The sequence below is a fragment of the Giraffa tippelskirchi genome, chromosome 7 (genome assembly GCF_054371585.1).
Source record: "Giraffa tippelskirchi isolate mGirTip1 chromosome 7, T2T-mGirTip1v1.2.pri, whole genome shotgun sequence".
In the NCBI taxonomy this organism is placed as follows: Eukaryota; Metazoa; Chordata; class Mammalia; order Artiodactyla; family Giraffidae; genus Giraffa; species Giraffa tippelskirchi.
Window position 1 is genome coordinate 13,793,140 of NC_137281.1, and position 22,598 is coordinate 13,815,737.

Below are 22,598 nucleotides of genomic sequence, written 5' to 3' on the forward strand. Positions count from 1 at the left end.
AGAAGCGGGGGTCAGAGGTGCCGGCGGGGCAGTGAGCAGAGGCAGTCACCTGTTTAATTCCTCAGCCTCCAACACACTAGGTTTCTACATGCCACCCAGAGGTTTGAGCCTGACCTCGGTGGAACTCTGCCATCTCCTGGCTGGGGCCCTCAGCTGTATCAGCTGCCCGAGATCACACATCTGCCTCCTTGACAGGGTCTGTGCTGCGGCTCCTTGGGGAGGCAGCCCGAGTCCCATGGGGAGGCAGCCCGAGTCCCATGGGTACCAGAGGCTGGGCAGGGATTCGAACCGGGGCTGGCTCCCAATGCTGTGCCCTGGGCCCTGGCTTCCCGGCAGGAGGCATGTCTTTAGTTGGCAGGGGGTGAGATGGATGCTGCCTGTCCCTCTGCAACAACCACCTCCCCAGAGGATTTACACCTTCTTGGGAACTATGGGCCCTATTCAGACTTCTGAGGATGTCAATGGACCCTCCAGAGAGCATGCTCACACAGTGAACAGAACATACAGTTCTGTGCTCACCCGTGTCCCCCAAACATGTCTGTAGAATCTTCAGGTGTTCATGACCCCAACCGAGACTCCCTGGGAAGCAAAGCCTTCCCCCAACCCCCCGCCCCTATGAACTGGTTTAACTTTCCTGGGGGAGGGCAGGCAGATCACCAACCAGAATCTGGTGAAAGTCAAGGGCCCCCTCCCCTTGAAAAATCACATCTACTCTTGGAATATGAATGCAGGTTCCAGGACCATGAGGCTCATCCATGGACTACAAATTCGGAGCTTCGGTCCAGAAGACGAGACCAAGAGTCCATGGCCCAGTCCTGGACGCCAGGCCAGGAGCAGGTTCTCATGTGGCTGAGCGCTGTGGTTGGCCACCCAGAGGCAGTCTCCTCTCTCTGGGTCCAGGGCTAGACTCCAGTTCTCAGCGGCTGGGGCTGATGATGGCAGAGCTGCCCACTCACCTGACCCCTGACTCTGGACTGATGCATGAGGAAGGAATACACGTACTGCTCCTCAAGGGACTGAACTGGGGGTTGGGCCCACCCTACCCACAGCGGGAGAGCTGGGCAGAGGCCGGGGGAGGCCAAACCACCCCACCACTGCTCACCCTGCCGTCGTGGGTCAGCAGGATGGAGTCGCTCTTGATGTCCCGGTGGATGACCCCCTGGGCGTGGAGCACGGACAGGGCCTGCAGCACGGCCAGGCACACGGCTGCGATCTGCTCCTCGTTCATCCTGGGAGGGCAGGGCAGGTGGGGGGCGGGGAGTGAGGGGGGCAGACAGGGCCCCACCCTGGAGGTGTGATGGGGACAGTGTGTTGGTTCTGAGATGTGGCCCCACCCCAAGGGGTCTGGAGGGGAGCAGTCCTGTCATGGGAGAGGTCTGGGGGCACTCTGGGGACCCTGCATCCAGCTGCCCAGCTGTACCTGGTGTGCGTGACGATGTCGGTGAGGGCACCTCCCTCCAGGAATTCCATCACCACCCAGAGCTCGTCCCCGACCAGGTAGCTGTTGTACATCTCCACCACGTTCTCATGCTGGTAGTCCCTCATGATCACCACCTGCATATGGGAGGCAGGGTGGGCACCGTGGAGGGAGGACCACCAGCCCCTGCCACCAGAGCCCTCCCGCTCGCCCTGGGTGGGGGCCCTGCCAAACTGCAGGTCCAGTTCCACCCATCACTCCTGCTCATTAGGGTCCAGTCCAGGGACTGTCCTCCCATGGCCGAAGCCAAGAGACCTAGAAGGCAGTGAGGGGCCTGACATCTGTATTCTATTCCGGGGTGCTCCCACCCCATGCACACCTCACACTTTTGATGCTGATCCCTCCCCAGCCCTGAGTGGGTCTGCGAGTGGCCCTGATGGCCATGCTGGCACTGGGAGAGGGCGCTGGGACGAGAGCGTCTAAGCACAGGACTGAGACCAGAAGGACAAGCAGGCAGCTCAGACACAAGGCGGGGGTGGGGGTTAGATTCCAGGGGCAGGAAGGCCTAGCAAGGCAAAGCCTGGAGGTGGGGGACATGACACTCACTGTGCAGCTCCAGCAGGCCAGTGCATGGGGGAAGGGCGACAGGCTCAGGCCTGAGGGGCTGGGGTGGGAGCGGGGAGGTTCAGGGCCCCGGCCTGGGGACAGGGGTGGTGGGGCCTCTCTTGAGATGGGGAACCAGGAGAGGCAGGTGTGGGGTCAACATTGTGGGGCCAGTATGGGACTTGGTGGTGAGAGGCTTGGAAGGCACACAGAGGGTCAATGGGGCTCGGGGCCTGGCCAGAACAGGACGGCATGGCAGTGGGTATCGTGGGGACAGAGGAGACAGCTTGGGGAGGCGTGAGGAGCAAGGACAGGAGCTGGGCTCAGAACCCACGCCTGGCAAACCCCAGCCCCATAGGGCCTCTCCCAGTTCTCAGCCCTGTGTGCTCTCCAAACCGTGGGGTGGGGGAGCCCAGGGAGGAGTGGGACAGCTGGGGGGGGTACCGGTGGGGAGGCGGGGAGCCCCGGGAGGAATGGGGCAGGTGGGGGAGTCCTGGGGGAAGCAGGGGAGCCCTGGGAGGAGCTGGGGGCTCTGGGAGGAGTGGCGGGACAGGGGAGTCCTGGGGGGAGCAGGGAGCCCTAGGGGGACGGGGCGGCAGGCCCACCTCATTGAAGAGCAGCTCCCGCCGCTGCTGCTTGCGCAGGTCCATCTTCTTGACGGCCACCAGCCTGCCGGAGCTGCGCACGGTGGCAATGCACACAATTCCAGTGGAGCCCTCGCCGATCTTGATGAAGTTGTCCAGGTAGGAGCGGGGGTCGCCGGGGTCCACCACCAGCTGCAGGGCAGCCCGGAACTGCTCGTGGGACACTCGCTGGGGTTCCCGCTGTGGTGAGCGGGGACCGGGGGGCCCGGGGGCTGGGGGCACGGCAGGGGTGGCGAGGGCGCGGGCTGGAGGGGCCAGCTGGGGCTCAGAGGCGTGGGGGCCCAGCACTCCAGGGCTGGGGGTGCCGTGGGCTCGGGCAGGGGGCCGGGAGGAGGAAGACTGGGGGATGGCCAGGCCCCCCACCGATGGCCCATTGGGGGCCATGTTGTGAGGCTCCCCCTGCAACAGAAAAGAGAGGCGGCTGTCAGGGGAGGGGCTGGGGGACAGGGACCCAGGCTGCGGGACAGACACATGGCGATCAAGATGGAGATGGACAGTGGGCTGGGGGCGGGCTGGAGTTGGTGGGTGGGAACAGGGTGGGCAAGGTGACGGTCAGGGGTCCTGGGGTGGGGGAGTGGTTACCTGGGTGCCCCGGGACGGGTGGTCCGTGTCGGCCCGCGGGTACGTGTTAAAGGGCCGGCCAGCCGCCACTTTCGCCCCGCTGGCTAGACTGGCGGGTTGGTGGGGGGTGCCGACGTCAGGCCCAGAGAGGGGGCGCTTGTCCCGGGAGGACTCCTGGGGCCCTCCCGAGCCCTCCCTGGAAGACTTGGGCCTCTTGTCCGGCCCCGCCCGCCGCCTGTCACCACTGCCGCCACCCGCCTCGCCGTGACCGGCCCCCCGGCCTTGGCCGCCCGCCTTCTCTGGGCCCCCTCTGGCCATGGCGGCCTGCTCCGCAGGCATCCCGTTTTCCTGGCGGGCACGGGCGGGTGGCGGCGGGCTGTCTCTCCGCAGGGAGTTGGAGCGCGTCACCGACATGTTCTCGAACTCGTCGAGCAGCAGCGTGAGGGCCCCATCCTTGGCACCTTTGCTGCCCCGCACGATGGTCTGGGGTCCAGGGCAATGGCAGGGTGGGGGCCGGGCAAGGAGGAGGGGGACACAGGACGTGCATCCAACACAGGTGGACAGGACAACACAACACACACACAGAGACAAGACAGAGACGGAATGAAGAAATGCCATGGGGTGATGGTGGGGCTGGGAGGGCGGGGGCGGCCCGGGGAGGCCCCCACAGCCCCTCCCCCAGCACCGAGCCTTGCGTGGCAGGAGGGGAGCTGCCCCCCCCACCCCGGGGCAGGTTGTTGCCCCCAGGCTGGGAGCATCGGTTCCCAGGATGCCCCTCTGAGAAGCACCCCCTGCCTTCTCCTTGTTCTTCAGGCTTGGGGGGGGAGGGGCGGTCCCTGCCCTACGGGGTGGAGGAGGAGGGCAGAGGCCACACCAGCCCATAATAAGCCCTGGAAAGCTGCAAATTACAGGATGCGGGAGCCAGGGCCCGGCTGGGCACTTCCTTGCCTGCAGCCTGGCAGGGCTGTGAGCCCCAAACAAGCTCTCTGTTGCCATGGAGGCTGAGGGTGGGAAAGGTAAAGGTCTGGGCCCAGAGCAGAGGGCAGGAGTGCCCGACGGCCGGTGCGGGTGAGTGCGAACGGAAAGTGTGTCCCAGGCGCACCCTGCCTGCCATGGCCACTACCCTGATCCAGGTCACTGCCTCCAGGGCTCCCCCTAGGGGCCCTCACCCACCAGCTCGAGGCACACAGGGCCTCTTAACTGCTCCTCAAACACACCAGACATACCCCAACCTCAGGCACTGACTGCTCATTCTGCCTGGAATACCTTCACCCTCGTCTGCCCGGGGCTCCCCTCCTCAGTGCACGCCCCCCTTCAGATCTCTGCTGCAGACCCTCCTTGACTTCCTGTGGTCTAAAACGCCAGCCTCGAACCCTCCCTATTCCTCTCTCTTGCCTTCCTTGTCTCTAGAGCACTTAGAACCAGCGGACGTGAAGCATGTGTCCAGCTGTCCGTGGCCTGCTCCCTTGGTGCAGTGCTCGTGAGGGTGGCCACTGTTTCTTCCTGGCTGCATCTAAGGCCTAGAACAGTGGCTGGTATGCAGAAGGTCCTCAATAAATACCTGCTGAGCCCATGAGTGAGTGAGTGAGGCCGGCAGGCTGCGTAGGGGCTGCCGGAGCAGAGCACAGGCCCCAGTCCTGTGCATCAGTCACTGGCAGGCAGGGCCATGGGCTGCCAGACATCCTGAGGCCAGCACTGCCTCAAATGTGCAGAAAACTCGAACCCCACAAAACCCACCGACAGGCCACCGTGCCCTGTGGGCCAGCCCCCGCCCCCTGCCTCTCCTGGGCCCTGGCTGCTAGTAGGGCAGCCTGGTCTTGCCCCAGGGGCCCAGTGAAACAAGGGAGACAGACACCTGCTCAGGCTCTGGTGCTGAAATAAGAGGTCAGGAATCCCTGGGGGTTGGGGAGGATTTTTAGGAAGTGCCTGAATGAGGGCATAACCAGCAGGCATGCAGCCACAGGGCCTGGCAGGGGGTGGAACCACAGTAGGCCAGGTGGGGCCAGCGGGCCCAGAAGAGCCAGCACCCTGCCTGCGCAGGCGGCTGCCCCTCCAGTGGCCCCAGCTGATTCATCAGAAGGCAGAAACAGAGACTTGGATGTAAAGTCTTGATTTTCCAGGCAGTGGCAAAGAATTCAAAGTATCCCAAGCCCCCCGCCTGGGGCGCACAAACACCTCAGTGGGAGACCCTGGAGGAGAGGTCTGCCTGGGGCTCCTCCCGCCAGGCTGGGCTGGGCACGGCACCCAGGGCACCAGTGAGGATGAGTCAGCTCTGGGCCTGCTGACTGGCCCACCCTACCCCACCCCCACCCCTCGGAACAACCCGGGCTGCCCTTCCTGGTTTCCACTGCCCTTCGGGTAAAGTCTGTGCTCTGAGGCCAGCTTCGCAGGCTGCGGGGACCACACCCTCTGCCCCCGGACCAGCCTCACCACAGGCCACGCCCGGGGGGCCAAGACCATGGAGACAGGAATGGGGTTAAGAGCACGGGCCTTGGAAACGGACCTCGATTCAAATCCCAGCTCGGCACGTTTGCTTAAGATGGCAGGGAAAAAAATGAAATCCACCCCCCTCCCCGCCCCCAGTGCTTCATGTGGCTTTCCTCCATGACAAGCCCTGGCTCTCCACCATCCGCCTGAATGACTCCGCCGTGTCCTCAGCCCTCAGGGCTCAGCTCAGGTGACCCTGACTCCAGGAAGCTGGCCTGGACCTCGGGGCTGGGTCAGGTGGCCCCTCGGGCCTCTCCTGGCCCAGCCCTGACCACTGGGGCAGTCTCCACGTGGGGACTGGTCCGTCCCTCCGCCTGTGATGGGAGGCCTGGCAAGACCCAGGGTGGGTTTGTGGTACTGGGGACAGGAGCACAGGGCTCAGGACAGATGCCCTGGGGCCGGCGCGAGGGGCCGTCAGAGGGCCAAGGTCAGCGTGGGCTTCTCAGGAAGGGAAGGTGGGTTGGCGTTGGTGCCAGGTGAGGGATTAGTGGTGGATGGGTGAGTGAAAGGTGAGGATGGGGGTGGGGGGGGTTGGGGTGTGTCTGTTTGGTGGTCAGCAAGGGAGGGTCAAGTGTGGGGCTGAGGGCTAGGGTCACCCCACGGGGGTCAGCGCAGGTCAGGAGAGGCAGTGGCGGGCGCCAGCATACCTTGGGGGCCCCAGGCTGGATGGAGGTGATGCAGGCAGGGTCGATGAGGGGCTTGGGCCGGCGAGCCGACTCCTCGATCAGGCTCTGCCACTGGCGGGGCAGCCCCGTGAACTTCTGCTCATGCTGGTCGAATCCCGTGTGCACACGGTGCTCGAAGTTAGACGGCGCCGAGATCTCAACCCGTTTCTTCTTCTTCCCGAACATGGTGCCAGGCTCTCCGCGTGGAGAGAGTGCAGACTGGGGCTCCTGACGGCAGGCCTGCGGAAGGGGGCGGCTCGCCAGAACCTGCTGCTTCTCCTCCATCCTCCATTCCTCTCTGGTCTCGCCACTCCCCCACCCTTCCCACAGCCTGTCCCCCACCTGCAGCCTGAGGGACCCTGTGAACACTCGAGTCAGGCCCCTGGCTCAGAGCCCACTAGTGGCCGCACTTCACTCGGGGGAAAAAGGCGAGCACCCCCCGTGGAGGACTTCTCTGCTCTCAGCTCTTCCTCTGGCTCACACTGGCTTCTGAACCGCAGGGCCTCTGCCATGGTGGTTCCCTCTGTGGGGACTGATGCCTGACTCCTGCCCACTTCAGGGGCCAGTCACTGGTGACTCTTCTCCTGAACATGCCCCAGGCCCCCTGTCCTCCCATCCCATCTCACAGCATGTTTAACTGCTGGAAACTGTGCTGCTCATTCTTATGTTTGGGCTTCCCTGGTGGCTCAGATGGTAAAGAATCTGCCTGCAATGCAGGAGACCTGGGTTTGATCCCCGGGTCAGGCAGATGCCTTGGAGAAGGGAATGGTAACCCGCCCCAGTGTACCTGCCTAGAGAATTCCATGGACAGAGGAGCCTGGCCAGCTACAGTCCATGGGGTCACAAAGAATTGAACTCGACTGAGCGACTAACATACACAGTGTTGTGTCTACAGTTCAGTGTTTACAACTCCCATCACGACTCTCAGTGCCATGGGCCTGGTCTCATCTGCCCAATTTCCTGGTGTCCCACCCCCCCGTCCCAGCCCCACGCCCAACACACAGTATGTGCTCCGTGACCAGTGCCTAAGGCCTGCCACCTCTGTGCCTGCTTTCTCAGCCTGGACTGTGGGCTAGAAGCAGCACATACCTCTGGTTACTTGTTCAACACACAGTTACCAAGCCCCTGTCCAATGCGTGACTCCTAGGCAGCCTCACTAATATACTCCCACTTTACTGATGAGGAGACTGAGGCTTGGAGGAGGTAAGTTCCTCACAGAGTGGGGCAAGACCCACTTCATGAAGGATCCCAATAGACCAAACTGTCCCTGTCTTTAGGGCCTGTTGGTCTCCAGGCTGGTACTCACAACAGTACTGGCACAGCGGCAGTAAATGCTCAATGAAAGTGAAAGTTGCTCAGTCCAACTCTTTGTGACCCCCATGGACTGTAGCCCGCCAGGCTCCTCTGTCCATGTAATTCTCCAGGCAAGAATACTGGAGTGGGTAGCCATGCCCTTCTCCAGGGGGTCTTCCTGAACCTGTGAAAGCTGAATTTAAAAACCAAAGGGGCTGAAGGGGACATGCAGAATGGTGGTGTCCCACAGTGGGGACCAGAGACATGACGGGCAGGGAAACTAGATGGCCAGCGTGCAAATCTCTCTCTGCCACCTACTGTGTGACCCTGGGCAAGTGACTTAGCTTGTCTGTGCCTCGGCTTGACCCCCGTGGGGCTGCTGGGAGGATTAACAAGTTAATTAATGAGCAGGGTTCGGTGCAGGGCACGGAGGGAGGGCCAGCCAGTCGGCGTTTGCTCTTCTGATGATGAGGGTGACTCCCAGCTGTGTCAGGGGCCCAGGTGCTGCCCCCCTCCCAACCCTGGTCCCACACACGTGCCCCTGGAGCCCCACAGACCTGCTTTGTTGCTGGCTGTGCTAGAAGTGCCCTTGGGCGGGTGATGTCTCCTCTTGGGGCTTCAGGTTACTCATCTGTAAAGTGGGAAGAAAACATCCTTTGCTTACTCATCCATCCATCCATCAGCAACTCACTTCTTTGTGCCCAGCCTTGTGCTAGTTGGTGTGAAGGATACAGTGATGACCGAGACAGCTTCTGATGGCCCACAGTGGTTGGGGCTGGAGTCACAGAATGCCAGACCCAGCCTAGAGGGATGGCAGGGTAGGGATACGGGAGGCTTCCCAGAAAAGGGCTCGTATGAACTAAGACCCGAAGGACAAGGGGAAGTGCGCTGGGTGGGGATTTCTATCTGGCTCAGGGCTGGCTCCTCAGCACCTGGCACAGTGCCGGGCGCGGGGTCGGCCCCAGCACAGTGAGTCTTGTGACCCGGTGAGGACGCTCGTGAGCGGATCTGCGATGCGGCCCCGGCAGCCCCTGGTCGTCCTCCCAGCTTCTTTCCCGCGGGAGCAGGGCATGAGGGCGGAGAGGCTGCCAACCCCAGCCCAGAGGTGGGACCGTAGGTGAGCAGCCGTCCAGGAGAACCGGTTTGGTGGCGGGAGCCCAGTGGGAGGCGGGTGGGGACCCAAGCAGCCAACCTGTCTCAACTGGCCTGGGCCTCCTGGCCAGCAGGTGGCCAGAGCCAGGGCTCTGCCAGGGGAACAGACCTGGCCAGGGTAGGGGGGACCCTCTGCCTCAGCCCCTTCTCTACCCCCACCAAGCTGGGAGCCCCTTCAGTGCGGCTCCCCCATTCCAGCCCCCAGAACACTGTCCATTCCACCCTCCCAGGCCTCAGGGACCCTGACCGACCCCGTTCTCCCTCCAGCTTCTCTGCCCTCGCCTCCCTTGCAGCTCCAGCTCCTCTCCTCGCCCCTACACCCCGATTCTCCCCCTTCTGCCCAGATGTGCGCCCCCCTCACCCGCCCACCCTGGTCCCACTGCCTCCTCACTGTCTGCCCTCGTCTGGCCTCAGGCCCAGCCTCACTCCTCACCTTGGCCTCTCTCACTCTGCCTGACCATCCCCGCTCCCCAGCCCATGGCCTGCGGGCTCCAAGTCAGCTCCGAGCCCTCTGTAGGACAGGATTAGCCGCGTGACCCCTCACTAAACCCGGGAGAGGGAGGAGCTTAGGATCCAGACGGGGTGGGCAGAAGGCAGCCTGTTAGAGGGGGCAGCCAACCCAGGATGCTCACCCATGAGCCCCCAGGCCACCTAGCCCCCGCCCCCCACGGCGGGTGACTGCAGAGGATGGGGAGAGAGGGGCACACCTCCGGATATTTGCCTGGGGCCACCCCTTCCCTCTGGGCACTGCTCAGAGGGCAGGACAAACAGAGGAACTGGCCGTGTTTATAGTGGCCAGGCAGGAGCCCCACCCCGGGGCAGCTCTGAGCACTGCTGGCTCCCCTGACCCCTCCATCAGTCCCCAAGCTCCTGACAATACAGGGGCCACAGAGGGGAGGGAAAGGAGCTGCTCCCTCATGTGAAGGGAGGGACCTGGCCAGGAGCAGCGTGGCGTCAAGGAGTGGGCACTGGGTTCCCAGGCAAGCCCAGAACTCAGGAGTTAGACAGCCCAGGGCCTGGAGGCTGGCTCTGCTGGGAGGCTGAGCCAACCCACGGTGGAAGCACTCCACGTGGCCCCAGGCCAGCAGCTCTGTGCCTCAGTTTCCTCTTCTGTTAGAAGAGGACCGAGACAGTACCCGCTTCCAGGAGTTCTTGCAAGCAGCCACAGAGAACCCAGCACGATGGCCTGGCCCCAGGGCCAGTGCACACAACAAGGGAGCAGGCGGTAAAGGCCAGTCACCATAACAGCAGCATGGGTCCTGCCCGGCCCCTCTGCAAGCACTCGACCCAGAATCTGCACGCCCGACCCCAGAGGAAGGGGCCAACTTGGGCCTTGTGTTACAGACAAGGAAGATGAGGCACAGAGAGGGCACCCGCTGGCACAGGTCACACACAGCTTGGGAAGCAGAGTGGCCTCAAGACACTAGGCTGGTCTAACCTGAGTCCAGGCCCCGCCTGTTCTCGGAATGACAGCAGCCCCATCCTTGGAGACACGTGTGTGCCCAGGCCTGATCTGTGTCTAATTGCATTCCACCCTCGCCCCTAACCTGTGAGACAGGCATGCCCATCATCCCCAATTCACAGGTGGGAAGACTGAGGCCCAGAGAGGGGAACCCTAGGATTTGAATCCGGGCAGTTGGAGACTCGCCTGTCCTGTGGTTGTGCTTTGGTGTCATTATCGTCATCAACTCCAAGGCTGTCCCTCGTCTCTGTCCACACCTGGACATTGCTTTTTCTCTCCTGCCCTGACCTTTCCTGGCAGAGAGGTTCCCTCCTCCTCCGACCTGCCCAGGCCCCCAGAGGTAGGTGGGAGGCGACACAAAGTGGGGACCCACCACTGCCACCCTCCATCCCCTAGGGCTCCTCCCTTGCCTATTCCACAGGCCTTCAGCATGTCTGTCTGCAGCAAGAAAGCAGTGCTGGCCACCAAACGTGGTTTACTGCGGCTCAGCCCCAGGACTCGCACTACCACCTCCACCACCGTGGGGGACCCTGAGCCCGCACAGACGCCGACGCTGAGCTCACTGCCTCGCCGGGACTTCCGTGGAGTGGCTGACCTCACTCCCATCGTGCAGATGTGGAAACTGAGGCTCACAAAGGTGAAACCTCTCACTAAAATCACCAAGCAGAGGTGGGCGTGGAAGACAGTTGCTCCACCGCAGTCAATATCCTTAAACTCTGGCCTGTGGCCCACGAGGTCTTGCACGATCGGCCGGTCAGCTCTCCTCCCACAGGCCCCCTCGCCCCCTCTGGCCCAGCCACCTCGGCCTCTTCACTGTTCTTCACACCCTGGACATGCCCCGCTTCAGGGCCTTTGTTCTGGCAGTTGGCCCCCCACCAACTCTCTTCTCACTGATCTCCACATAGCTCTCTCCCTCCCTCTCTGTCTCGGCCCAAGTCTATGCATGAATGTCCCTGTTCCTGTCTTCACACCTTCAGTGCCCTCCCTGCTTTATTTTTCCCCACTGCACTCAACATGTAACTCTGTGTGTGTGGATGATTCTTCGGTGTCTGCTTCTCCTACGAGAATGTCAGCTCCCCCAGGGCAGCAGGGCCTAACCTCTGTCGAGCTCCCCCCTGTACCCCAATGCCTATGACGGCGTGGCAGGTACTCAGGAACATCTGGTGAATGAACACATTCACCTGAACCTGCTGCGCGGCCCCCTGCTCAGACACCTCAGGCTCCGCCCAGGCTCTCTCTGGCGGAGAAAGGCCTGGAACCCAGAGGCGGAGGGTGAATCCGTGAGCCCAGCGACGTGGAACACAGGAGGACAGGGTGCAGCCTGCAGCCAGCGACCTGGGCAGAGATGCCTCTGAAGCTCACTGTTTGCTCCCCCAATGCAGACATATGTTGACCCTACTCTAAAATGTTTATTTCAATTAAAAAAAAACAAAAACTTGTGAATGATTTCACATGTGGGATGGGCAGTTTCCGACCTGTCCGAGCAAAACCTTCCCATTTTCCAGTCACCCCCTGTGCTCACAGGTTCTGCACGCTGACCTTCCGTGAGAAAAAAATGGCACCACGCTGCGGCTCCCCGCACCAAGGAAATGAGTGCCCGTGGAGGAGCCAGGTCCGCGAGTGTGACTGCGCGCTCGGGAGTGCGTGTGTACATGTGTGTGTGTGCAGACCTCCTTTCCTCCTGCCCTGCCTGCAGCCCTGAATAAAACTGCCCCCACCCCGCAGGGCAGTGGAGGGTGCTCACTCGGCCAGGGCCCCGGGGCCCGAGCGGAGGGCGCGGCGGGGGCCACAGCCGCCCTTTCCTAGTCACTGAAGTGAAACTAGAGCAGGAAGCGGGCGATGGAGAAGTGCTCACCGGCCCCCTCACCCTTCTGCCATCATCTGCACCCACTCACTCCAGAAGCCCCCCTGGCTGCCTGCCTCCCTGGACTGTGCTCTGACGCTGGAGAGGGGTCTGGCTCACCTTGGCAGCCCTGGCAGGCTCTCACAGCCCCCCTGAAACCCCAGACCATTCCCCCTCACACCTCTGCTCAGCTCTTGCTGCCCATCCACGTGCCCGCCCCCCTATTCTCCTCCTGCCTAGTCCTTGCAGGGAATCCTCAAGTACCCTGTCCCCAGACCCCGCTTCAAGCTTTGGGACTGACATGTGCCCAAGCTCTCTCCTTGGCAGACACCTGCTCTCCCCACAAAGGGCCCATCACACCCATCTATTCCATCATCCTTGTCGGGTGAGAGCTGAGCTCTGCCAGGCCCAGGGCAGGGCCCACAGCAGAGGCCAGGAGAGCCAGGGATGTCTCTGCCCTTGCCAAGCTCACATTCGAGGGGACAGGAGACAGCTCACGGTGAGATACACCAGAAAGCCAGCTAGTGAGTCAGATGGTGAGTGCTGAGAAGAAAAAGAGCAGGGGTCAGCTGGGTGTGGAGGGTGAAGGGAGGTGGGGATCTTCAGTGAAGCGGTCAGAGAGGGCCTCGCAGAGGAGGTGACACCAGAGCAGGGTGGGGAGAGGAGTGGGAACCTGGGGGAGGAGGACCCCGGCCGCGAGAACAGCCAGCGCAAAGGTCTGGAGGCCGCAATGTGCTTGAGGGCCAAAGAGCAGAGCAGAGGCCGAGTGGCCGGGGAGGCGCGGGGGGCATGCGGTGAGGGAGGAGGACCACGGGGAGGACTCAGATCTTACCTGAGTGAGATGGAGCCGCAGGAAGGCTGTGAGCAGGGCAGGGGCAGGGAGGCCCAGAGGAGGAGGACATGTGAGGCCAGCAGAGAAGAGGGTGGACGGGACATGTGGGGCCTGTGGAGGCGGGAGGGAGGGCAGGCTCTGGGCGCGCTGGAGAGGTCAAGGGGGCGGGAGGCTTCGGTCTGGTCTTGCCTATCGCCGCATCCCCCCAGAGCCTGGCACCCGGTCCGTTCCTCCCAGCCCTCAGCATCACCTAACGTGTTACATGGTCACGATTGTGTCAGTTGTCTCCCCGCTAAGTCAGTGGCTCGGCGTGGGCGGGAACCATGTTATAGCTGGGTCCCAGTAACAGGGTTCTGCCCGGTGTGGTTACTGGGTAGGTGGAGGGGACACATGAGTTTCAGTGCTGACTCTGGCCACGGTGAACCCTCCGGGCGGTTCCTGGGTGTGTGGGTGGAGAAGCCTCTCCTCTCCTGTTTCCCAAACTAGGAAACTGAGGCCCAGAGACGGGAAGTCCCTGCCAGGACTGCCCAGCACAGGGGCACAAAAGTGTCTGCTCTGCCCCCCCCGGAGAAGACCTGTCGCTGCCCCCTTAGCCTCCTGCCTCCCAGTAACCCTGGCTCCTGCCAAAGCTCCTGCTCCAGATGCAGGACCTAGGGGTTTATGGGACGAGAACACGCACAAGAGACAACTCAGCCTCCGATGACCAGGACCAAGATCAGAAAGGCCGCATGGTTAGGAGGGAATCTGAAGAAAGGTTAAACAAAACCCTCCACCCGGATGAGACTCCCCACTGGGACTGAGCAGGCCCCGCCCACCCCGGGGCCTCACCTCCTCCCGACACTTTGCCCCAACCACCAGAGCCCCTCCTTTCCAGTCCTGGACACAAGGAGCTTGCTCCAGCCTCAGGGCCTCGGTACCCACTGCCGCACAGCTCACCCTTTCTTGATCTTCAGGTCTTAGTGCAAACACATTCCCTGACCCCCTGACAAAATTTGCACCCCATCTTTATACTTCTCCGTGGCATTTATTACCATCTGCCATTTTATACACCCACTGACCATAGGTCCTGCCTCCTTCCCCTCCCCCCAGCAGAGGAGCAGTGGCTCCCCAAGAACAGGGGCCTTTGTCTGTCTTGTTCTTGCTGCACCCCTGGCAGCTAGAGCAGGGCCTGGCACACAGCAGGTACCGGTAACAGCTGTGCTGTGACTGAATGACGCCACTGCCATGGTGATGAGGCTGGACCCCCGGAGGAGCAGGGCAGAGGGTTAGACAGGAGTCCCCAAGCCCTGTCCACACTGCCTGGAAGTCTGACCTTGACGCCTGCAAAGGAACTGGGCCTCTTTAGAGTTGGAGTCTGGCTATTTAGCAAATAACCTGGTGTTTGTTCTGAACACAAGAGGTGCCAGGCTGTGAGCCCACTACCCCAGGCCCTCCCACCACACAGCCTACGCGTGGAATTTGAGCAAGTGGCAGTAAATCTCGGCCAGAGGCACATCACACAGGGGGTATGCCACCAGAGACCTGTGAGCCCCCACGATGGGTGAAATCCCACAAAAAGACACAGATCCGGGGCCACCCTGGCCTGGGGGAGCAGGACCTAGAGTTGGCCCTGCGGGGAGCGAGGGGCAGCCTGCTCTCCGTGTTCTGGCCACACCGCAGGCCTCTGCCGACAAGGACTCCGAGGGCAGCTGGTGAGGAAGAGCAGACACCCAGGCTCGTGGCCGCTCTACCACCGTCAAGCTATGGGCCGAGAGCTCGTGACTCTGGGCCTCCGTGTCCTTGTCTGCAAACTGAGGGTCATGACGGTCCCTCTCTCCCCGGAGGGTGTTTGAATGATCGAAAGAGATGACCTGGCAAAGCGTTCAGAACAGTGCCTGGAGCCAAGTGGGTCCTCACTACTCCAGGCTGACTGCGGTTATTAGCGCTGCTGTTGCTTCCCAGCGAATAAACGAACAGAGGAAGGAAAGGATCCCCAGACCAGGGTCCCCCCAAGCAAATGTGCCAGTCCTACTGTCTCTGTTAAGACTTTTCTTCTCCAGGGCTGGGATGGGGGAGCGTAATGGCTCCTTCTCTGACCGCTTCACTGAAGATCCCCCCCATTATGTTCTGAGGGCGGGTCTTCCTCTCCCGCTAGACCCTGTCCCCACCAGAGGACAGGCCCTGGGGCCATCTCAGCCACCCTGCCCTGCACAGGTTGGGGCACAGCTCAGAGAATGTGGCTGAATGAAGAGACGGTGCTTCCTTTACCCTGCGGTGCTCCGAGCCCCCCGGGAGGCCAGGCAGCTCCTGTGGCAGCACCAGGCCTGGCCCCCTGCCCCCCGCCCCCTGGCCAGACTCCACAGGGCACAGAGGGCACTGCTGGAGCCCCTCAGCCCCCCGAGGAGGGGAATGGATGCCATAACAAGGCTCAGAGTGTGGGCGAGCCCCCAGAGACTGGGGAAATCAGATTGAGACTTCATTCATTCCTCCCCTGAGGTGGGGCAGGAAGGAGGGAGGGAGTGGGAGGCAGAAAAGAGGCTCCAGAGGCCTCCCTGGCCCCCCTAACCTAAGTCCTTCCCCCTTCCCACACAGACACCCCCCCCCCAAGGTGCAGAGCACACAAAGTCGCGCCACAGTGCGCAGACACTGACACAGACACGCAGTCCAGGCGTCCAGCCACACACTCAGACCACAGGAACACACACTCTGGTCACACGGAAAAGGCCCTGAGAAGGGACAGCAGGAGCCTGGGCGCAGGAAGGGCCAGCCCGCCCTGAGCCTCAGCTCCTGCCTCGGGAACGCAGGCCCAGCAAGTGGCCAGAGCCAACTGTGCGGTGTCCGAGTGGGAGAAGGTGGGGAGCAGTCTTAAGAGGGGCCTGGCTCAGAGGAAGCCCTGAGAACAGAGGGTCGCAACACTGGGGGCCCATGGTCGGGACCCCAAGAAGTTAAGGACCCAGAAGCCCCTCCACAAACAGTGTAAAGAGCCACACACCCCAAAGATGCAAGGGCTCCGGAAAGACCTGGAGACGCATACAAGGATCCTGGGGGAAGCCAATGACACAAACATAGACTTCAGCCGCCACCTACAAACACACTCACACGCGTGCACACACACAATCCCAGACACTCTGTGAAGGCTGGACTCACCTAGGAAGGCAGACCCCAAGACCCCACCCACCCAGGAGCCCTCCTGATACACAGGGAGACCACGGGATCCACACACAGTGGGTAACGACCCAGGCATACACGTCACCAAGACCTAGGCATACACACCACCAAGACCCAGGCATACACACCACCAAGACCCAGGCATACACACCACCAAGTCTGTGGTCATGCAGTGACCCCTCGGAACCATCCCCATGCAAACCAGACCCCAAGAACACGCTCCCACAGAGATGCTTGGGTGTGTGTGGGTGTGTGTGTGTGGGTGTGTGTGTGTGTAGGGGGAACCTGTGCTCTGTGTGTGTGTGTGTGTGTAGGGGGAACCTGTGCTGTGTGTGTGTGTGTATGTGTGTAGGGGGAACCTGTGGTGTGTGTGTGTGTGTGCGTGCGTGCGTGCGTGCGTGCGTGCGTGCGTGTGTGTGTGTGTGTGTGTGTGTGTAGGGGGAACCTGTGCTAAGACCTGGGCTAAGTCCCAGCAGACAGACACCTGCCATCTCCGATGTAGAAACACACACTGGAAACACACACGGCGACCCCGCCCCTAGCCCTGAGGAAGGTGTGGCCCCTCGCTAGCATGTGCTCAGGTGACTGCCCTCCCCCACACCCAGACAGCCCTCCCCCTCCTCCCCGAGGCCGGGGCCAGCTCACCTCCACCATCCTTGGCCCTCCCTCGGGCCTGGGCTGCCCGCAGTGGGGCAGGCCAGCAGACAGGGGGTCCCAGCTGAAACCGAGCAGGGAGCAGGGATCAAGGGGTTCCCCTGGCCCACCGAGGAGAGCCGCCTGGGCTCTGTGCCCCAGCCGCCCTGGCAGTGGCTGGCAACTCGGCCCTGCCCTGGCAGGAGTTGAGCTTGGCTGTGGCTCTAACCCCCAGGAGGGGGAGGGGGGAGGGCGGGGCGGAGGGAGGCAGGGCTGAGCCTGGAAAGCCTGGGCCACGTGGCCCACAACTGTCCCCGTGGAGGGGAGGGGACCCAACCACTGTCTTGCTCCGGCAGGGTCGGTCTCCCACCACACACGCACGCCCCCGTCTCACACCCAGACCAGGCGAGGTGCCAGGGGAGCAGTGGCTACACAGCCCGGGACTGCGCGTCTGAGAGCGGCTGCCGGGCCAGTCAGGTGTGGAACACAGGCCAGGGCTGTGGTGCGGGACAGAGCGACCGGGCATAAGCAGTCTCTCTGATGGGGAGGATGGCGGGAGATCTGGAGCTTGCTGTGTCCCTTGACACCCAGGTTGCGATTCTAGCAAGAGCTCCAGAGGGCACAGTGACTGGGGCGCTCCTGCTCTGCCCCCCTTGCCCATCAGGATGAACTTGAGACTTGCAGGCTCACCAGGGGAGATCACAGTGAAACCCCTCGCCCCCATTGCCGTGTCTAGGTGTGAGGCGGGGCTGGAAGACCATGATGGCAATGGGGAGAGAGAAAGGTGGAGAGGGCAGGGACTTCTGTGTGCCATGCTGGCTGGCTGGCCAGGATGTAATTAACCCTTCTGAAAATAAGTGGCCTGACTTTCCAGAGAACTTCCTCTGGGCAGGGGCCTGCTCTTAGCACGCATGAAGTCCTTTTAGCTCACCACTGCCCTAAATGGGCGGGTACTTTATCAGGCCATTTTATCACGTGGACCAGGAGGCCTGACTGGCTTGGAAATCCCATCTACCCCTTCCGTCCACCACCTGCTCACTAAGCCAGGGGCTTCCAGCTGAGCCTGGGACCGCCACAGGGCAGGTCTCAGGGCCCCCTCCCCCGGCAGAGTGTAGCACCTGTCAGGCAGCCACCCAGACAGGAGCCAAATGGGGCGGGTCCCCAAACCGGATAGGCTGGTTTGGGCTCTGGTGAGGGAGGCGGTCAGGACTGGGTAGGTCTGACCAGCCAGGGAATCTAGGTCCCACGGGAAGGAACGGGGAGGGGGGGAGGAAGGAGGGGGCACCCCTCCTCCAAAAGGAAGCCTCACTGGAGACAAGGGGTCCTCCTAGGGACAGGCCTTGGGGGCAAGGAGAGGTCCGTTCAAGAACCTCTCACAGGGACTTCCCTGGTGGTCCGGTGGTTAAGACTCCGTGCTCCCAACGCAGGAGGGCACTGGTTCGATTCCTGGTCAGGGAACTAGAGACCGCATGTCGAAACTAAGAGCCTGCATGCCACAGCTAAATACCCGGCACAGCCAAAGGGAGGGAAAAAAAAGAATCTCTCACACCAGAAAAGATCTTCATAATAAAAGTTTTAAAACACACTCTAAGAGATAGACTAAACTAACAAACCCCCATAAGATCTATCACTCAGATTCTCAACTATCAAGTTCTGCCATATTTAGGTTTCATCTCTCCCCTCCCTTTCTTTCCTTTCTCTCTATCTCAGTCTCTGTCTCTTTATAATATGGAACATAGTTCAAAAGCCAGTGGCACCGAAGGGTAAACTCTGACAGGTCGGCGCACTCCTGCTTTGTCCCAGCTCAGCCGTGGAGTCACCTCTACTAGAGATTCTATTGTTTTCTGAGAGCCTATGCGTACCTGTGTGTGTGTGTATGTGCACATATGCACGTGCACACACAGACGCTTTCGCACTTAAAAAAAAAAACAATCATAAATGGCAGCACACCACACACACAACTGCACTTTGCTTTTCTCAAGACCGTTCCTTGGTTCCTCTGCGCCGCAGGCACCAGGAGGCGTTTGGCAGCGTCCAGAGGAGGTGAAGACAAGCTGGGGACCTGGCAAGTGCTCTCCCGGATCCACCCTCAGGGACACACACAGAGAGGTGCACACGGCACAGTCAGAATTGACGAGAGCCTGGAAACAACACAAATGCTCACCCACATCAGGTGGATAATGAACTGTGTGATCCACTAGCCCCACACAAGAGTACACGACGGTGAGAACGAGTGACCCACAGCTACGTGTGGATGGATATCAAAAATGATACTAAACAGAAGCAGCAAAACAAAACCCAACACATCTTAGGACTTTGTTCAGAAATAGTTCAAAACCAGGTAAAATGAAATATGCTCCTTAGGGATGCACACAGAGGGGGCAAAACCAAAGAGAAAAGGGAGGGAGCAACTGCCTCAAAAGTCAGGGAAGGGACTGCCTCCAGGGGCCGGGCGGGGGGGGGGGGGCTGGCACCATCTGTTACTTCAACTGAAGGAAGGGGTTACGTGGGTCTTCCCCTTAAAGTAATTAGTCATACTGTACATTTCTACCTTATGCACTTTCCACATGTAGGCTAATTGTGATTTTAAATGAAAAAAATAGACGTGTCTAATGATCTTTCCAGGCTTCCATCTCTGCACAGCACAGTCCTGCTGCTTTAGCAGCTGCGTGGAAGGGCCATGATGCCTTGAGCCAGTCCCCATGGGGCCAGGTCAGTGGCTTCCAGTCATTTGCTCTTACACATGGTGCAGCAGTGAAAACTGTGGGCAAAAGTCACTTCACAGGTGTGCCAGCATGTCTGTGGGCCATGTGCCTACCAGGAGGACTGCCAGGCAAAGCACAGCACTGCCAAGCTGCCGCTCTCAGCCCTTCCCTTGGCCTCATGCCCAGGGCGCTGTCACACCCTCCCATCTTCCCCATTCAGACAGGTGAAGTCTGGTCCCTCTTGGCTTTGTTTTCATTCGACTTTTGGTACTTAGTAATTGCCGGCTTCCCAGATGGCTCAGCACCTGGGAAGAATCTGCCTGCCAATGCAGGAGACTCGGGTTCAATCCCTGAGTTGGGAAGATCCCCTGGAGAAGGAAATGGCAACCTACTCCAGTATTCTTGCCTGGGATATCCCATGGATAGAAGAGGCTGGTAGACTACAGTTCACGGGGTCACAAAGAGTCAGACACAATTTAGCGACTGAGCATGAATGCACTTAGTAATTGCGCATCCTTTTAAATTTGTAAAAGTCACCAGAACTCCTTTTCTGCTAACAGTCTCTTCAAAGCCTTTGCCTCCTACATGCTGCATGACATAGACAAAAATGAACAAAAAAAAAAAGGTTGATTTTGGAACTTCCCTGGAGTCCAGTGGTTAAGACTCTGCAATTCCACTACAGGGGGTTCAATCCCTGGTTGGGGAACTAAATTTCCACATGCCACACAGCGTGGCCAAAAAAAAAAAAAAAAAAAGCCTTTGCCTATTTTTCTGTGAGAGTCAAGACCTTTGTAAACCTACCCCAGCTCTTCCCCCCTCTCCAGCCTCATCTCTCCACCACCATCCCCAGTCATGGGTTCCATGTCGCATTCATGTATTTTGTCAACAGAAATAGAACACGTGTCCACCATGTACCGTCCAGGCTGGGCCAGGGGTGCAGCATGGTCCCTGCCCCCTGGGGCTTACAGTCCAGGATCACCCAGTGAAATGTGAAATTCCAGCTGAGAAGGGTGGCTGGAGGCATGAGAGCACAGTGGAGCCGGGCTGGAGCAGGGCAGAAGCCAGGCCACCAGGGGAGGTGGCGGAGCCCAGGCAAGCGCTGAGGATGGCCTGCATCTGGAAGACATAACTCTGGCTGCCGTGTCTGAGGATGGGATGAAGGGGGCCTGAGTGGATGCGGGGACAGGTGACAAGACTGAAGCACTGCTCCGGGCAACTGGTGAAGGCGGCCACGGCCGGGCATGGAGGGAGGGCCCCAGACCAGAGGCGTGTCTGCCCACAACATGCAACTCCTGTTGATGAGTCAGATGTGGGGGCCGAGGGCAAGGCAGGAGCCAAGGGTGACTCTGAAAGTTGGTAAGTCACACTGCCGTCTTTCACACAAGGGTGTGCCAGAGGAGATCCAAAAATGCCAGGCTCCAGAACTACTCAATTGTGAAAGAGATGAATAAAGCCTGAAGGCTCACTTTCACTGATAGTAAGGCCTGGGGTACAACCACAGTAATCAAGACAGTGGGGAAAAACACAGAGGTCAGTGAGTGGAACAGAGAATCCAGACAAAGACCCAAACAAATACACCCAACTGGTTTTTAAAACACTGATTTTTTTTTCATTGTGGTGAAATATACCTTGTCTGTTCTTCAGGTGCTAAGTCGTGTCCGACTCTTTGTGACCCCATGGACTGCAGCACGCCAGGCTTTCCTGTCCTTCACTATTCCCCAGAGTCTGCTCAAACTCATGTCTGTTCAGTTGGTGATGCCATCCAACCAGCTCATCCTCTGTCACTCCCCTCTCCTCCTGCCTTCAATCTTTCCCAGCATTAGCATCTTTTCCGATGAGTCGGCTCTTCGAATCAGGTGGCCAAAGTATTGGAGCTTCAGCTTCAGCATCAGTCCTTCCAATGAATATTCAGGATTGATTTCCTTTAGGATTAAGTGGTTTGATCTCCTTACAGTCCAAGGGACTCTCAAGAATCTTCTCCAGCACCACAATTTGAAAGCATCAATTCTTCGATGGTCCAACTCTCACATCTATATATGACTAGCAGATAAACCACAGCTTTGACTATATGGACCTGCGTCAGCAAAGTGGTCTCTCTGCTTTTTAATATGCTGTCTAGGTTTATCATAGCTTTCTTTCCAAGAAGCAAGCGTCTTCTAATTTCATGGCTGCAGTCATTGCCCGCAGTGATTTTGGAGCCCAAGACAATAAAATCTATCACTGTTTCCACTTTTCCCCATCTATTTGCCCTGAAGTGATGGACCAGATGCCATGATTTTAGTTATTTGAATGCTGAGTTTTAAGCCAGCTTTTTCACTCTCCTCTCTCACCGTTATCAAGAGGCTCTTAAATTCCTCTTCGCTTTCTCCCATTAGAGTGGTATCATCTGCATATCTGAGGCTGTTGATATTTCTCCCAGCAATCTTGATTCCAGCTTGTGATTCATCCAGCCTGGCATTTTGCACGATGTTATATATAAGTTAAACAAGCAGGGTAACAATATACAGCCCTGTCGTACTCCTTTTTCAATTTTGAACCAGTCCATTGTTCCATGTCCAGTTCTAACTGTTGCTTCTTGACCCACATACAGGTTTCTCAGGAGACAAGTATGGTGGTCTGGTATTCCCATCTCTTTAAGAATTTTCCCGTTTGTTGTGATCCACAGAGTCAAAGGCTTTAGTGTAGTCAATGAAGCAGAAGTAGATGTTTTTCTGCAATCCCCTTGCTTTCTCTATGATCCAAGGGCTTCCCTGGTGGCTTAGACAGTAAAGAATCCACCCACAATGTGGGAGATCTGGGTTCGATCCCTGAGTTGGGAAGATCCCATGGAGGAGGGCATGGCAACCCACTCAAGTATTCTTGCCTGAAGAATCCCCATGGACAGAGGAGCCTGGTGGGCTATAGTCCGTGGGGTCACAAAGAGTTGGACACGACTGAGCGACTAAGCACATACATACTCTCTGATCCAATGGATGTTGGCAATTTGATCTCTGGTTCCTCTGCCTTTTCTAAACCCAGCTTGTACATCTGGAATTTCTCGGTTCACACACTGCTGAAGCCTAGCTTGAAGGATTTTGAGTGTTACCTTGCTAGCATGTGAAATGAGCACAATTGTATGGTAGTTGAACATTCTTTGACATTGCCCCTCTTTGGG

The 22,598-nt window shown here is 59.5% G+C and overlaps 1 protein-coding gene across 8 annotated transcripts in view; it reads right to left on the bottom strand.

Annotated features, from left to right (window-relative positions):
- Positions 1-22,598, bottom strand: part of PAK4 (p21 (RAC1) activated kinase 4) — a 49,177-nt gene that overhangs the window by 3,262 nt on the left and 23,317 nt on the right. For 3 of the 8 annotated variants that reach the window (XM_081517289.1, XM_081517291.1, XM_081517292.1), the window contains 7 exons: positions 12,960-13,070; positions 8,228-8,301; positions 6,360-6,617; positions 3,247-3,708; positions 2,626-3,063; positions 1,421-1,554; positions 1,103-1,229 (listed from right to left, as the gene is read on the bottom strand). In XM_081517289.1, the coding sequence (XP_081373415.1) occupies positions 1,103-1,229; positions 1,421-1,554; positions 2,626-3,063; positions 3,247-3,708; positions 6,360-6,563 (1,365 nt within the window). In that variant the 5' untranslated portion in view covers positions 6,564-6,617; positions 8,228-8,301; positions 12,960-13,070. The remainder of the gene's footprint in view (positions 1-1,102; positions 1,230-1,420; positions 1,555-2,625; positions 3,064-3,246; positions 3,709-6,359; positions 6,618-8,227; positions 8,302-12,959; positions 13,071-22,598) is intronic. The other 5 variants (XM_081517288.1, XM_081517290.1, XM_081517293.1 and 2 more) reach the window with 3 other exon arrangements.